Source organism: Microcebus murinus, chromosome 5 (genome assembly GCF_040939455.1).
Source record: "Microcebus murinus isolate Inina chromosome 5, M.murinus_Inina_mat1.0, whole genome shotgun sequence".
In the NCBI taxonomy this organism is placed as follows: domain Eukaryota; kingdom Metazoa; phylum Chordata; class Mammalia; order Primates; family Cheirogaleidae; genus Microcebus; species Microcebus murinus.
The window spans coordinates 21,865,983-21,882,310 of NC_134108.1; the positions used below are offsets into that span (position 1 = coordinate 21,865,983).

Here is a 16,328-nt window from a genome sequence, read left to right on the forward strand (position 1 = left end):
TCAAACATATATCCATTCAGCCCAATCTTTTCAGTGGCTTCCTGATGCACTTAAAATACAAAACACACTCTAGGCCGGGCGCAGTGGCTCACGCCTGTAATCCTAGCTCTCTGGGAGGCCGAGGTGGGCGGATTGCTCGAGGTCAGGAGTTCAAAACCAGCCTGAGCAAGAGTGAGACCCCGTCTCTACTATATTTTTTTTTTTTTTTTTTTTTTTGAGACAGAGTCTCGCTTTGTTGTCCAGGCTAGAGTGAGTGCCGTGGCGTCAGCCTAGCTCACAGCAACCTCAAACTCCTGGGCTCGAGTGATCCTTCTGCCTCAGCCTCCCGGGTAGCTGGGACTACAGGCATGCGCCACCATGCCCGGCTAATTTTATATATATATATCAGTTGGCCAATTAATTTCTTTCTATTTATAGTAGAGACGGGGTCTCGCTCAGGCTGGTTTTGAACTCCTGACCTTGAGCAATCCGCCCGCCTCGGTCTCCCAAGAGCTAGGATTACAGGCGTGAGCCACAGCGCCCGGCCCCGTCTCTACTATAAATAGAAAGAAATTAATTGGCCAACTAATATATATACAAAAAATTAGCCGGGCATGGTGGCGCATGCCTGTAGTCCCAGCTACTTGGGAGGCTGAGGCAGGAGGATTGCTTGAGCCCAGGAGTTTGAGGTTGCTGTGAGCTAGGCTGACGCCACGGCACTCACTCTAGCCTGGGCAACAAAGCGAGACTCTGTCTCAAAAAAAAAAAAAAAACACTCTACATGGGGTACAAGAATCTCCTCTACCTGGTTCTTGACTGTTCAACCTCCTCTCAATGTCCCTATCCCATTCACTACCATGGTGCTATGAGGGCATCTTTTCTGTTTCCAAACACGTAAAGGCCTACACAACCTACTCTCTCTGCCCTGTTCTCTTTTTTATTCACCCCTACTCAAGTCACTCCTCACATGTTAGATTGAATGTCACTTCCTCAGAAAACTTTTCCTGACTTTTCCAATCTAATCTCACATCTTTTCTTTACCAATTTATGATTAGATATTTACATGCATGTTTAGAGTATCCTCTCCTCCCAAAACACACACACACACACCCTAGAATATAAGCTTCTTAAGGGCAAGGTCTATGTCTATCTGTTGTTTATACCAAGCACTTAGCTTTGTGACCAGTAAATAGTAGTTGCTCAACAAATATACACATCTCCAGTGCAAGATGGCTTAGTTGACTATGTGGTAGTATAAGAGACAATTACTTCTGGGGTATGTAATACCCCAAGGGCTACTGGATTTAGGAAGTTGAATTAGGTTTACAGCACAGTTAGATAGAATGATTTGAAATTTCCAGCGTTTGTTTTGACCTATAGAAACAGCAATATCTTACAGTTCATCTTTTTTCTTCCTCTTCCATTCTTTGAGAACAAAGAGTATGTGCTAAAGCACTGAGTTTTCCACATTATTTTTCAAAATCCTGAGCGTCTAGGGCTGAAAGTCTATAAATTGATATCAGATGTAAGAGTCTCTAGGTTTGCATGTTCACGTGAATTCAATACCTGCAAAATGACATTATTTTAAAATGTTCATTCTTTACCTATACTCCTGCAATAAGAACTAATGAAGGTAATTATTTAAGTTTTAAGGGGTTTAAAGTTTCCCTCTTTTATAACCTCAACATTTTTAAGGTTCAATAAATTCTGCTATTAATTAAGACCTTCTATTAGCAATATGGGATATAAAAAATAAGTCAATATATTATTTCTACTTTCAGGGAGCTAATCATCTTTCTATGGATATGGAATTAAAATAATTATAATATATAAAAATACAGTAAGTAGAAGTACTGTTTCTTACAGTAAGTACATGGAACACTTCAGAGAATAAAAAAAATAGAATAAAGGATAACTGGTAAAGGAAATGACACTTTAGTTGGGCCATACAGGAAAGGCGTGATGTGAAAAGGTAGAAAGAAGTGGTAAGTCTATTCTGGAAAGAAGAAAAGTATGAACAAAGTCAGAAGGGCAGAAATAAAAGAAGTATCTGGGGAATGAAGATAAATCAATCAATTTACCATGGGCAGAAGATACATATTAAGGACTAGTTGGATACGTAACATAAATCAAAGAAAAGACAGACATCTTGGACTAACATCTTTATAGCATTCTGCAGGTTATAAAACACTTCCACACATTTTCCTCTTACTTGGTCCTCACAATAACCTTGAAATTTAGGCAGGTCATGTTTTACTCACCTTAAGGCTCTAAGACATTATAGGACTGGCTCAATGTAAATACAGCTTAACCTGGCATTCAAGGTCCTCCACACTGTGGATACCCTTTCAGTTTTATGTCGTCAATCCAGATGGGACTCTGTCTCATCTGCATGCTTTTCTCATGCTATTCTCCTTTATCTAATATGCTTCCCTTTTCTGTGAAATTTCCTCTTCTCCAAGTCTCAGCTCAAATGTTCATTCCTTACGAAGCTCCCTGATTTTCAGCAGGTCAACAGTTATTTATTATTTACCCAAAGTCAGGCACTTTGAGTAAATAATGCTAAGTGCTGGGGATCACAGGACTTAGCACTTAGAGTCCAAAACCGCCATCCGTAAATGTGGCCACATGTCTTATCTAAGTCCCATAGTATTTCTTCATCTTTCTTTCTTAGGACTTTACAATCCCATCCTTACCGAGATGAAGAAATGCTAATTATAAAAGTAAAATGACTTCCTGTAGGTCACATTATTTTAGTAAAGTTAGCCACTCAATTCAGGGCTGCCTTGGTAAACCACAATTACCACACTGCAATCTGCAATTCAATGAAAATACATGAAATAAGAAAAAAATGGGCTTTAAAAGGTCAGCTACTTAATGCGTATTAATGCAGAATATACTTTTTGGTAGTTATAAAAAAGACCATTTTAAAACTAAATGAATAAATTGCTTAGGAAACTTTAAGTTGGCTTTGAGATTTTTAAAATAGGCCAAATTTCGCCTATAATTTGAAATAATTTGATCCTGTCTAAAGACTTAGTGGGAAAGTTGTAATGACTTTAGAAGATTCTTTCATGTGTAATTTCTTAGTCTGAGCAGTATAGAGAAGTTAAAACCACTTTGGGTTTCTTCATTAGTATGCGAAATTTAATAAAACATTATTCTAAGCTGAAAAGGGTCTATGTAGTAAACACATTTTTTAAAAACTTCCCCTAGAAGTATATAAAATAACATAGCTTTGATTTTGATTTCACACTGTTTCTAAGACACCCCTATTCCTACAAACTGGTGCATATAAATTTTTGCCAAAATTTCTGGCAGTAGTAACTCAAAACTAATTTACTTTTCAATGCTGTTTTCTTTAAGATAAAGGATGCTAGATATTAAACAACATTTTAAGAGGAAATTTTCAAGATGTCAATTTTTTGAAATCTGTTAACTCTTTTTGGCTGATTAGACATTCTTTCTGGGAAACAGGAATTGCAAGAACTTTTACTTCTGTCCTTAGCCTCTAAGTTCTTGTTTTGTAACTGAATTGATGAGAATTACTGACAACTGCAAATTGTGGCTACTAGAGTTAGCAGCAGTAAACATGAATTTTCATTTAATTTTTAAATCACTTGCTACTCTGAACAATGATTGGTTAGAAAATACCAACCATAGGCTGCAGCAGGTATTCTCAAACTTAGTGCCTATAAGAATTATGTGAGTGTAATAAAAAAATATACTCCTGGCTGAAGCTATGAAAAATGTGATATAAATCATTCTCTTAGCATAGCAAAAACCCACATTGAAAGATAAGGTTTTATTTACATTAGCAGTCTCCAATTCTTCCTCTCTGATTTTATCTTCAACCCATCCCAGGTGGGTTTTTATCCCCATGACCCATAGCTACTACTTTTATCAAGGTTACAGATTACTTCTATATTGCTAAACACAATGCTTGGATGTCATCTTCCTTGACCCTATCAGCTCGGATAAGTGATCATTTTGCCTCTTTGATCCACCCCCTACCTGCCACATCCTGCCTTTTCACTTGGTTTCTTGGCGACTCCTGGTTTTCCTTTTCTCTTGCTGTGCTCCTTCAGTCCTTCATACTGGTTCTTTCTCATGTCTCATGGTCAAGAGTGCCCCAGACTTCAGTTCTTGGACTTCTTATCTCCTTGTTCTAAACTTTACCTTGATGATCTCATGCAGTTTAATGGCTTTAAATAGCACTTCATGCTGCCAACTCCCAAATTTATACCTTCTGTTCAGACCTCTCTCTCCTTCGCAGCCAGCTAGCTATTCATGTGCATCATCCCCTCAGTAATCATGCAAGGAAGACCATAGTGGAATCCAAACAGGATCTAGATTAGTGCCAATCAAAATGTGCTCCCAGAACCAATGCTGGTCTGCAAAACTCTTTACAAGTTTGTGACAAGATAGAAGTACTTAGAAGTATTTAAAACACACAGAGCAGACTAGGCTTTTTTGCATGACTTTTTAAAATTTCATTTTTGTAGTAATTAATTTATGACTTGTATTTATATTTTACAAAACCATCAGTTTTCAAAGGATTGGAAATTAAAAAAAAAAATGCTTGCCCTTTACCACAAAGAGTTTGAGAGTTTATCTTGGGCTATAGCATTTTATGATAAGATACTTAAAATTTTTCTGACCATGAGTTTTCTCATTATAATTTAGAGTTGTGAAAGGTGAAGCAAAATATATCTGAAGTGTCTAAGTACAGTGCCAGGCAAATGGTGGGTACTGCCAGTGGACCTCTTCCCTGCACTTCATCGTTAATAAACCATATATCATCATAGTTATTTTGTCTTTCTAAGCTAGAATATAAGCTCTGTGTGGGTGGAAAAACACAGCATATTCATCTGATTCTCCCAAATCAGTATATACTCTTTAAATAAGAACAGTATTATATTTTACTTGCAATTTTCATATTTTTCTAAATTAGCACTATTATATCTTAACCAAAGACTATGAAGAAAAAACATTGCTAGTAGTGAAATAAATCTAAAATACAATAAAAGGAAGCCTATTGATAATATTGGACACAAATATGTTACACAAGATGATATGGTAGGCAAATAAAATGCTTATGTTTTGAACATCTCTTGCTTTAAAGCACAAAATTAAAAATTTTAATAATATATACTTTGGTACATATACCTAGAACTGGGGCACCATTCTAAGAGAGCTATTGGAATGCTGGAAGTTCACAAAACAACAAATTTAATTAAAATGCTGAGGTGGAACTATATAAGGCATAGTTATTAAAAGTTAAATATATATATACCTAAAACAGAGATATGAGAGTTGAGAAATTGAATGGTGGCAGACAAAGTATTAAAAAAAAAAAAATCCAAGTGTTGAAGACTAAAGAAAAAAAATGATATGAAATTAAAATGGAAAAATATATCAAAAAATGTTGAGTAAATGACATCTATTACATTTTAAAAGAGTTATGAAACAAGTTCTGTGTAAATAAGTCTGAACATTATTTTCATCTACAGATTAAAAAAATGAAGCGCTAACTATAGCAACTTTTGAAATATCAATAAGCCACTTTTTTCCCTCTAATATTTTACTCTGTGTGCAAATACATACACTTAATGCCAAAGAAGACGTAAAGTAGAATGAGACAAAGTCCCCCCTTTAAGTACTTGTAGTATAATCTATTTCAAAATATAACATACAAAAATGAAGTCAATACATTCATAGTGTAATATTCATACAGCTAAGACCCTAAATAAGGGTGGAAGAGTTGAAAGAATGGACAAATTCAATAAGGGATAGAATAATGTAACTAAGACTCAAAAAGAAGGTAAAACTTAGGCAAAGCAGGCTAAAAACACAACATTTCACCCAAAGGTGAAAACTGAGAAGATGGTGAACAGATTGGTCTGACAAACTTAAAATAGAACTGGGAAACAGTACTACAAGTACGTATGGAACATTATAGAAGGCCTGAAAATTTGGCAAAGCAGCCTGGATTTGCAGTGCCAGGAAATGAGAAGACCAAGTAGGTTCTTTAATAAAACAATGACAGAGGAGAACGGATTGCAGGAAAAAAGAACCTGAAACAGGAAGATAAAGTAAATTAGGTAAACTCTAGTAATACAGCTTACAAACCAGTGGTCTTTTTGAAAAGTGGTGAGATTTTAGTAACAAAAACTTAATTAGAAGACTCAAAATCATTATGTACAAATAATCATATAGAAGGCATTCAGGTCGTTTGCACCTACACTTGCTACCCTCATATTGCTACCCTACCTGACATTTCTCCCTTCTTCCCAGTAAAAATTCTGGCCGGGTGCCGTGGCTCACACCTGTAATCCTAGCACTCTGGGAGGCCGAGGCAGGTGGATCGCTCAAGGTCAGGAGTTTGAAACCTAGTAAAAATTTCTTAGCTGCTATAATTTTCAGTGGTTCTACTTTACAGCATCATTTACATAACTTACATAATGAATTTGTTTTTAACCCCTCCTTTTGCAGCTTCTAGTCTAAAACTGTCTTTGTTTCTCTCTTCCTTTTCTTTTTTTTGTCTTCTCTTTCATTTGTTCTTTATTTTCCCTTCCTACCACTTCTTGCATGCCTGAACACAAAAACTGGCAGAGCTGCAAAGGACCACAGAGATCCTTTTGTCCAGGCTTCCCATTTGACAGAAGAAAAACCAAGTCCAGAGAGGTAAGATGACTTCTTGGTTTGGAGTTCAGTGGGGCTTGGCTTTGACAGCCACTGTCTCTTTACATTTAGAATAAATTTTCAGAGTTGACAGTAGACAACCATGAAATTCTTCAGACTTTAAAAATATAGCTTAAAAACTATCATTGTCTTGATTATAAAGATAAAATTAAAAGACCATTAAAAATACACAGATAAAAACAATTATGCTGCTCCCCTCTCTATTATCTGTTGTTAATTTAGTGTTTCTCAAATAGCATTCTTTAAGAAGCAAAGGAAGCAACAAACTTTGAAGAAAGTTTTTGCTCTGTTAAAAAGCTATAGAATATCATGAAGCCCACACTACTGGATTGCCCTTATAAATGATCACATAGGTTACAGTAACTTCTGAAATTTACCTAAAGGAGAGTATACACTTAAAAAAAATGTATCTGTCTATCTGAAATCTTCAAACTCATTCTTTTCCCACTTTTCTGTTCCCTGACTTTGTCTCTGCTAGTGTTTTCAAAGTACAGGATGAAACTAAAATGGAAGTGTAAAGGAGGGAATGAGTTAAAACTGCTAAATGCTTTGAAGTAATCAGTTTATGGTTTTTAAAACTAAATCTTTTTAATAGTTTTTGAAACAAGAATGTTACAATAGTTTGTGTCATATGTTAGACATATAGTAGTTAAATGATAAGTAAATAAAGTCTCAGATTTTCTTAGATAACCATGAAGACCTGTTAGAGAGGGCTGCTGCTGCTGACTACCTGGCTTCCCTTTATTTTTAAGATCCGGTAGAATCATAGCTAGAGTGCATTCCCCCCAATTCCAATCAGGTGAGCAATATTTAAAATTATCGGCATTTTAAATCAATATTTTTGAAAAACCTAGATCTCAGTATTCACTATGAAAACTCACTGTTTTAGAAATGGGAAATGATGGAACAAAAAACAACACTGAAAATAAGAGGAAACAATTTAAAACATGGCTGATCAAACTAGTTGGCCTGAGGACTGTGAAAATGGCATACGTACAGTCCTAGCAGGATTTTCCTTTCCTTGTTGGTTGTCTTTATATATTTAGTCATTCTTAGTTTGTAGTTAAAAATCAGTTCACTAGTTTTGTAAGAACAAGGTCACTGTAGCATTCTGGATGTGAGAAATGTCAGTATTATGTGTCGAGCAATTTGTACATTTTCATATACAAACCTTTTGCTCAAAGTACAAATTTTTCATATTATAACTAACATATATGTTAGTGAAATGCACCTACATAATTACACATTAACTGTGTACATACACATTTTCTAATTTAAATATGCAGAATTTACATGAAGGCCCCAAAATAAACCTCAACCCAATCATATGACCACAGGGACTTCCCTTTCTGGTTTGGCCTCAGAATGTTTAATTTCTTCTTTCCATGCCATAGCAGACCCTTCCAGCTATCTGGAATCCTTCATCCACTAACAAAGATGCTATTTCCTACTTTATTCTAGTGCCAGTGCAAGGCAGAGGAAGAGCTAAGATAGCAGGTTGGGTAATGAGATGGGGAGGAAAAGAGCACCATTGTTTTGAGATAATTTTCCCTTTAGCCTTATGCTGTATTCTTTAGTAATCCCAGGATCTAAACAAATCCCACCCCATCACTCCCAACCTCTCTTGAAGATTTCTCATTGGCCTCAGGTGCCTTAGTTACCGTGATCAAATAACTAAGGAAGCTGTTCTTTGTTAAAGCTACCTAAAAGTAAACCTAGATTTTCCTTCTGAAATGCAGATGAATCATATACTTTATGTGTGTGGAGGTGTTATGTGTCCTTTAAGTGAAAAGAACCTATTACTCACTTTAGACTTCTAGAAATTTTGTTATTTTTTCTATGTCTATTATTTCATCTATTATCTAGGCTCCCCATTGTTAGCACTTATACCTTCAAAGGACTGTGTGGTTGCCTCTGAGATACATGGGCCCTGGCAGATTCCCTAAGTAAGGACAACTAGGAGAGGGTAAGGGGGGGCATTTGGAAGCATTTGGCTTACTGATCTGCTATTAAATACTTTGCCTTATCATGATCTTCTCCTCTGATATCTTGACTTTCTATTCACTTCTATGACTGTGTTTCTTTATTCACTTCTTCCTCTTGCATTTTAAATACAGGTGTTTACCAAGGGTATTTACTTGATCAACTTCTCTCTCTTTCAAAATAATCTGCCTACCTAAGGGTTTATCTAATCTTATAACTTAAACTGCCCTTTCCACTTTGCTGATTTTCCCTGCCTATTTATTTCCAAGAGTCTTCTGGTGATTTTTTTTGGATGCCATATCTTTTTGGGATGTCACACCTGTACCTGAAATTTTAACGTCTAAGTCTAAACATATTATTTTTTCTCAAATCAAAAACAACTCACTGTGTGTGATTCTTCACTTCTCACTTAGGGCCCACAGTAATCATCAACAATTTCCTTTCTCAAATGGTTTGTAGTTTCCCCTCACACCGATATATTCTACAGATGTCTAGCATGCAAAGCACTCCCAGGGATAGTTCTTTATTCAAAAACACTAATCAAAGATTGCAAGTCTTCTGTCATCTGTCTGATCTGGCTTATGACTTACTTTTCTAATCTGAATTCTCATTACTCTCTTTTACTTCTCTGGTACTCTCCAAAACTCCACTGAACCACTCAAAGCTTTCTTTAAAGTCATATTTACATTATTTCTGTATTCCCAAGTATCTAGGCTATTACCTCGTCCTAGTAAAACAGAAGGAAAGAAATCTGATCAGTAACCACAGGAGATGGGAGAGAAAGGGGAGCTAAATAGGTGGATCTATAAGGCCATCAGAATACAAAAAAGGTAATGCCCAGTGAGAAGCAGTTCAGGTTTTCACACTCTGGATCTCAGTTCTCTCTTTCTTTTTTTTTTTTTTTTTTTTTGAGACAGAGTCTCGCTTGTTGCCCAGGCTAGAGTGAGTGCCGTGGCGTCAGCCTAGCTCACAGCAACCTCAAACTCCTGGGCTCAAGCAATCCTCCTGCCTCAGCCTCCCGAGTAGCTGGGACTACAGGCATGTGCCACCATGCCCGGCTAATTTTTATATATATATTAGTTGGCCAATTAATTTCTTTCTCTTTATAGTAGAGACGGGGTCTCGCTCTTGCTCAGGCTAGTTTCGAACTCCTGACCTCGAGCAATCCGCCCGCCTCAGCCTCCCAGAGTGCTAGGATTACAGGCGTGAGCCACCGCGCCCGGCAGTTCTCTCTTTCTTATACTACTCTGTCAAAGAGTATAAAACACCTGAGAGCAGTGGCTCTCAATGGGCACTGCCTCATACCCTAGCCTAGAGGGTGTTTTGAAAATATCTCAGGTGGTTTTTGGTTATCTCGATTACTGGGGAATGCTACTGGCATTGTGTGAGCAAGGGCCAGAGATGTTCAGAAATAAAAGGGGCAGTCGTACACAATAAAAAAAATTTGTTCTGTATTGGTCACAACTTCGAAACATCTTGCACAGCTTTCATGTTGGCAAAAACCTGACTTATAATCATCAAGCCTAGGGCTTAACTTCAGTTTACATATAAACAAAAAGAACTGTTTACAGTTTTGCTACACAATTTTTTACAAAAACACAAATACTTCATACATAAACTATACTTTGTTTTGTTTAGAACTTAAGAGCTATTCTTCGTCTGAAAAAAATCCTATCATGGAAAAGTTTTCCTCACGGTATTCAAATCACCCATAAAACACCTGTATCAGTCTCATTTGTAGCTTTCTCTATCTCTTTCTAGATTAATATCTCCTCATTCAAAAAACAAATTTTCCATATGTATGGTAAAGTCTGATACAGTGAAAACACTGAACTCAAAGCAGTAAGTTTGTCCTTTAGTCTCAATCTGCTCATATATAAAATTATGTGCTCTGCTTATCTTAAAGTCATTATAAGAATCAAACTGGTAAAATGGATGTGAAATAGCCTATAAGATGCCAAGTCCCACATATATTTTACAAGGGAAATAAGTCATCAACAATACCTCTGACTAGAAAGGAGATGGAAAAAAAAATTGTACCCAAAAGATTCTGTCTCCAGTATGTTTATCAAATTACAGTGCAGAAAGCTAACAGAACACATGATTAGCAATATATATGAATACTTAATAAAATCAAACTCTAAATCTGTGCTGTCCAATATAGCAGCCACATGTGCTAAAGTGTAAAATTCAAACTGGATTTAAAGAATTTAATACAAAAAATAAAATATATAACATAAAATAATTTCATGTTTCTTTTCACTTTTTAAACAATGACTAATAAAAAATTAAAAACTATATTTTTTGCTTGCATTACATTTCTTCTTTTTTTTTTTTTAGTAAAACATTTAAAAATTTTATTTTTTCCTTTTATTTTTTACCATATTATGGGGGTACAAATATTGTTAGGGTTACATATATTGCCCCTGCCGTTCCTCCCCTCGCCCCCCACCTTCTCAAAACATCAAGCATGTCCAACCCCCAGGTGGTGTGCATTATTTTGTAAGTATATATCCTTCCCTTCCTCCCCCCTCCCATCTGCCCAGCACCTGATAAAAGTTTTTTTTTTTTTTCTTTTTTGACCTTTTGATTACATTGTATGTATTTGGCTTTCCCTACGAAGAGTTAGAGGTATTCCCTACCCCCCCCCCCATGAATGCTCGCCACAACCCTAAGATGTGTATCTCCCCCTCCCCCAAACCCTGGTGAACACTACCACCATTTGAGCACCATAGTTTTAATCAGTCAGTACCAATTTGATGGCAAGTCTGATGGACATTCTACTCTAAATAAACAATGCGATAACAATACTGATCAATAGCAACCTTACTGATCTTCAGGAAGTAAGACAATAAAGAATGTACACTTACTTCATCAGTGAGTTCTCCAAATACTGTTATGACATCTATTAAAAGACTTGCAGTATAGAAGGACTTGATCATGTTTCTGTAAGAGAAAAGAGAGCTGGTCTAGTTTAAATGAAAAACATTGAAATGTAATATTAGTTGTGTAGCTGTAAGAAAAAAAATTCCGATGTTTATAAAAGCACTCTGAAATCAGTATTTTAAATAAAATCAGATTTCAAGAACACAGTGAAAACCTTTTTCCACTCTGTTATTGGGAGAAAGTAACAAGATTTGCATTACAAGTAAACATGCTACAGCAAGATTTTATTGTATGCTTTTGATTTTAGAAAATGTAATTATAGTATTATTTGAATCCATATCAAACCTTAATGTATTTCTTTGCATTTAAATATTATGACAAATCATTTCAATTGGTTGGGTGGGTACTTTTAAAATCAACACCTTTGGGCCAGGTTGTGATTATGGCTAAAATCAACCCTTAGATTTTTACTAAATGTTAAAAGAATGGCTAATAAGGGAATATTTACTAAGAAAATAAATCTGCCCTGGATACTTCTTCTTTCAGCCATTTTCCCTAAAAAGAAAGTCCTGCATTTGTAATCCAAAATCATTCTGAGGCTCTATAATTAAAAGAAAAAATCTAAATCATTAATCAGAAAGTACTCTATAGAATACTATAATAATTCTGGTTATACAGTAACCAAACTCATAAAATAATTTTTATTTTCTTCTTTCTTTACATACTTGTGAAATCGCCCAGCACGATCTTCATTGTCTGCATACAAAAACATTTTCAGAGCATAATTCTCCAAATGGGCACAACCAACTATTTCTTGAGTAATGGCTTCATTATCACCCAACTGTTTCTTGAGCTAAAATAAAATCAGATCATGATTTTGGACTCTTAAAAGTGTCTGCTTAAACACAAATAATGCTAATAATCATTTTAAGTAAATTATCTTTCATTTCAATAAAAGATGTATCAATGAAATCTTGCAAAAAAGAAAGTTGCAATGTATTTAAAACACAATCCAATGGTTACAAAACTTTAAAGAAACACTTATGATAATCTAAAAGTATAATTTAGCTCTAATGATCAAAATAAACAAGAATAAATAAAAAGATAGTATACCCAGGTGAATGAAGCATCAGACAAATATTTCAAAATAATGCTGTATTATCCAATGCATTAACAGTTATCCTAAAAATAAAATTAGAAAATTCTTTCCTAAGCATAGATAACTTAAAATTTTAATTTATTCCCATTTCAATTTCTTCTATCAAATATAAAAAAAAAATAAGATGAGAAGGTTAATTATGTCCCAAAATAGTATCTCTAAGAGCACGTTGCATAAAAAAGATTCTAATCCTAAAACAAACTCAGAATTGAATTATGGGAGCTTTTAAAATTTAGACAAATATATACCTCCAATCTTACAGTGTAGATTTTCATTTTGTATGTCCTTTCTTACACATACAATACTTTAAAGTATTTAAAAACAAAAAAGTTCCTTGTTTTTACTTAAACTGTCATATTGGAATAAAATGACTATTTCTAGAATATCAGAGCCAAGCATACTATTGTTTAAAAATTGCTATTTTTCAAAGATGGTATAAAGTAAAAAATTAAATGAAAACCTCAAGATTTTTCATAAAACCAGTAAAGTAAATGCTTCATTATAACAACAGAATAATTTAAGGTGCAGAAGAGCTTTAATGCTGGAATTTAAGGAAATTTTGGGTATGCTTATCCTGGACATAAACAAAAGAAAAAAAAGCCCCACATATAATGCCAGTTTACTGTATCTAAACTGCAAAATGATTTGTAAAGGCAGATTAAATTCTAGAAAAATTTTAGTGGGAATAGGCCACTTCATCTTATCTACAACAAAACATACCTGAAGCAAAAATAAAATATACTTGAAGTTTTAAAACTGTGATACAAACATTATAGCACAGACAGATGTGCTGTCACCATGGATTAAACTTATCTGTTATTTAATTCTGAACTCCTGATTAATCCCTTTATAAATATGGCTTTATACTTTATTATAAGAAACTATTTGAATTTCATCTTATTCATGAGCTAGTATCTTAACTATTACTACTGTACTATGAAATTAATAAAGAGACATATTGTCTATAAAATGTCTGACAGAAGTGGAATTTTACAAATATATTGCCATATATGAGAAACATCTTCCCTCCTGCCCCAACTCCATCCCTCCAAAAGACAGTACTCCAATTTATCTTGCATCCATAGAAGCAGCATTAGAAGTGGAAGGCCTGATATGTTCCAGTGACAACTGAATTCCCTCAGTTGTGCCACCAGGCCCACCTTTGGTGGTCAATAGTAGCAGATGACAAGGGCTCTGGGTCAGTATGCTAGTGAGCCACACAAGTGAGAGAGAACACTACTGCCCATGGCTGCTTAAAACAACTAGGCAGGGAATATCTGTCTTGGGGTAGGTCTTGATCTGAATTATAACTTACTAACAGTAAATGAAAGCAATAAAAAGCTCTGGGCTGACTGGTATAAATGTTTTGATTTTGGTTTTTAGCATGTCTCAATTTTGTTTCTCTAAGTTAAATAATGCAATTGCTCCAATAAATAGGTTTCTAATTCTCCTGAGCAAGTCACATAACTAAGCAAATAAACAGTAAGCCATAGCTATTAAGATAACAGCCTTGGAAGAATTAATGAGTAGATCCTGACTTTGTTAAAAGAGAAACCAGCACCGGTTGGGCACAGGTGTCACAGAGCAGAGCCCTATTTACTAAGTGCAACTACCACGGCCAACACTGTCTCCTTTATGCACTGACACCCAATCCAACCCATTCAATTTTCCCTTAATAGGCATCTCCACAGTGACCTGTGAAGTTACATCAGGTTTAAGAGGCTGACTCATTATCTACCACATTCCTGCTAGGAGGGAAGGATGCCTGTACCATAAGAATATCTTGCCCTGGGACCCAGAAAGGGAAGAGAGAAGATAAACAATTGGTAGCATTTCCTCCACTGTTCCTTTCACTAAATAAACAGTCCACTTCATTATTATAAGAGGCATTTAAGAATTTCCACATCAATCACCTATGTGACTGCATGGGGGAAGGTTAGAAAAAGTCACTTATGAAAGGATGACTCAAAAGCCATCTATAATAATGTGGAACAAGATATAATAGTATATGCAAAGATATTTGAACCTATTTTAATTTATACTTAACAACTCCTCAGGCAGTATGGAGTAAATAAAAAAAAAGTGTCTAGTTTTTTCCCAAGTATAATGGCATTACTGATTGTTGCCCAGCAAAAGAACTAAAATGACAACACACACACACACACACACACACACACACACACACACACAAATGAATAAAATGGTATTTTAAACATAATCAGAAAATAAACTTTCAGTGTTTAACTTACAGCTTCTAACTGATCCATTAGCTTTGATAAAAATTTACGACATTCAGGAGTTTTACTGTCAATCTTCATTCCAGTCTGCATAGCATATAAACGACCTACAAAGAAAAATGAGATGATTTGAACAATTTCAATTTTAAACATCCTTTGCTATGACTGAATGTTTAAAATATGTTTTGCCTAATAAGTAACTTAAAATTTAAGTAAATTTGGAAATAAAACTTGATTTACTATGGATTTTATTTATAAAGAACATAAAAATACCCAAAGAATGTAAGAGATCCATGATGATAACAAGTCGGGCTCCTTCCCATTTGGCATTATGTTTTTAAAAAAGGGACCTGACTGCTAAGTCAGGGCACACAGAAAAACCACCATACACACAAGAGCAATTGCCAAATGGCAGACAAGTGATACTGGTAAAATATACAAAATGAGCTGAGATAGTGGGAAATTAAAACTGAACTAATGTTTATAAATGGAATGATAGTCATTTTATGTATACTCTCTCTTAAATTATCTTTTCTTTAAAAAATTAATAAAAACAACTGAAATAAGGTTAAAGATAAAGAACTCTTTGACTAACAGCAAAATCTTAATAGCTTTCCCAGAGATAAGAGCTGTGGATAGTTTTTGTGGTAATTGCTATTACCATTGATACGTACATATAATGTCTATAATCTAACTCTTACATTCAACAACATGTCCTAGAGATGTGTGTTAGCACTAAGTGTTCCACTGGATGCATACATCATTCTAATTAAGACACATTTTGGGTAGCTCTCAAATTTTCATTATAAATAATGTTGCTCTACCATATCTCCTTGTGTATAATCAAAGAGTTCTGTGGGGTAGATACTAAGAGGTGGAATTTCTGGGTCTTAGTATGTGTATCATTTTCATTTTGAGAGCTACCTTTAAATTAACCACCATTTATCTGTAGCAACACATGTAAGCACCAATTTCCCTAAACTCACAAAAAATTGGTATTATGAAACTTCAATTTCTGTCAATCTGAGGACTGAAAGTAATATGTCACTGTTTGGTTTTGCCTTTTCCTAACTACTAAACAAGTATTATATATTTACTGGATAGTTTTCCATTCTTTAGGAATTAGGAGTAGTTATAAAAACAAAAGAAAAAAGTCTGCCAAATAGGTTTGCTTTTTACTGATTGACTTGCAGAAATTCTTTATACAATATGAAGCAGGGACATAACTTCCACCTCAAATGGAATCTTGTGAACACCATTCCTCCTCCCTGCTTTACTTTTCTCTTCAGCCCATAACCGATCTTCTATTTGTTTATCCTCTATGTCTATCCCAACTAGAATTCAAACTCCATGATGATAGGGATTTTAGTCTATTTAGG

The 16,328-nt window shown here is 35.0% G+C and overlaps 1 protein-coding gene across 1 annotated transcript in view; it reads right to left on the minus strand.

Annotated features, from left to right (window-relative positions):
- VTA1 (vesicle trafficking 1) overlaps positions 1 to 16,328 on the minus strand; it is a 52,537-nt gene that overhangs the window by 19,765 nt on the left and 16,444 nt on the right. The window contains exons 2-4 of the mRNA XM_012743284.2: positions 14,962 to 15,056; positions 12,279 to 12,406; positions 11,538 to 11,613 (exon numbers count right to left, since the gene is read on the minus strand). Coding sequence (XP_012598738.1) covers positions 11,538 to 11,613; positions 12,279 to 12,406; positions 14,962 to 15,056 — 299 coding nt within the window. The remainder of the gene's footprint in view (positions 1 to 11,537; positions 11,614 to 12,278; positions 12,407 to 14,961; positions 15,057 to 16,328) is intronic.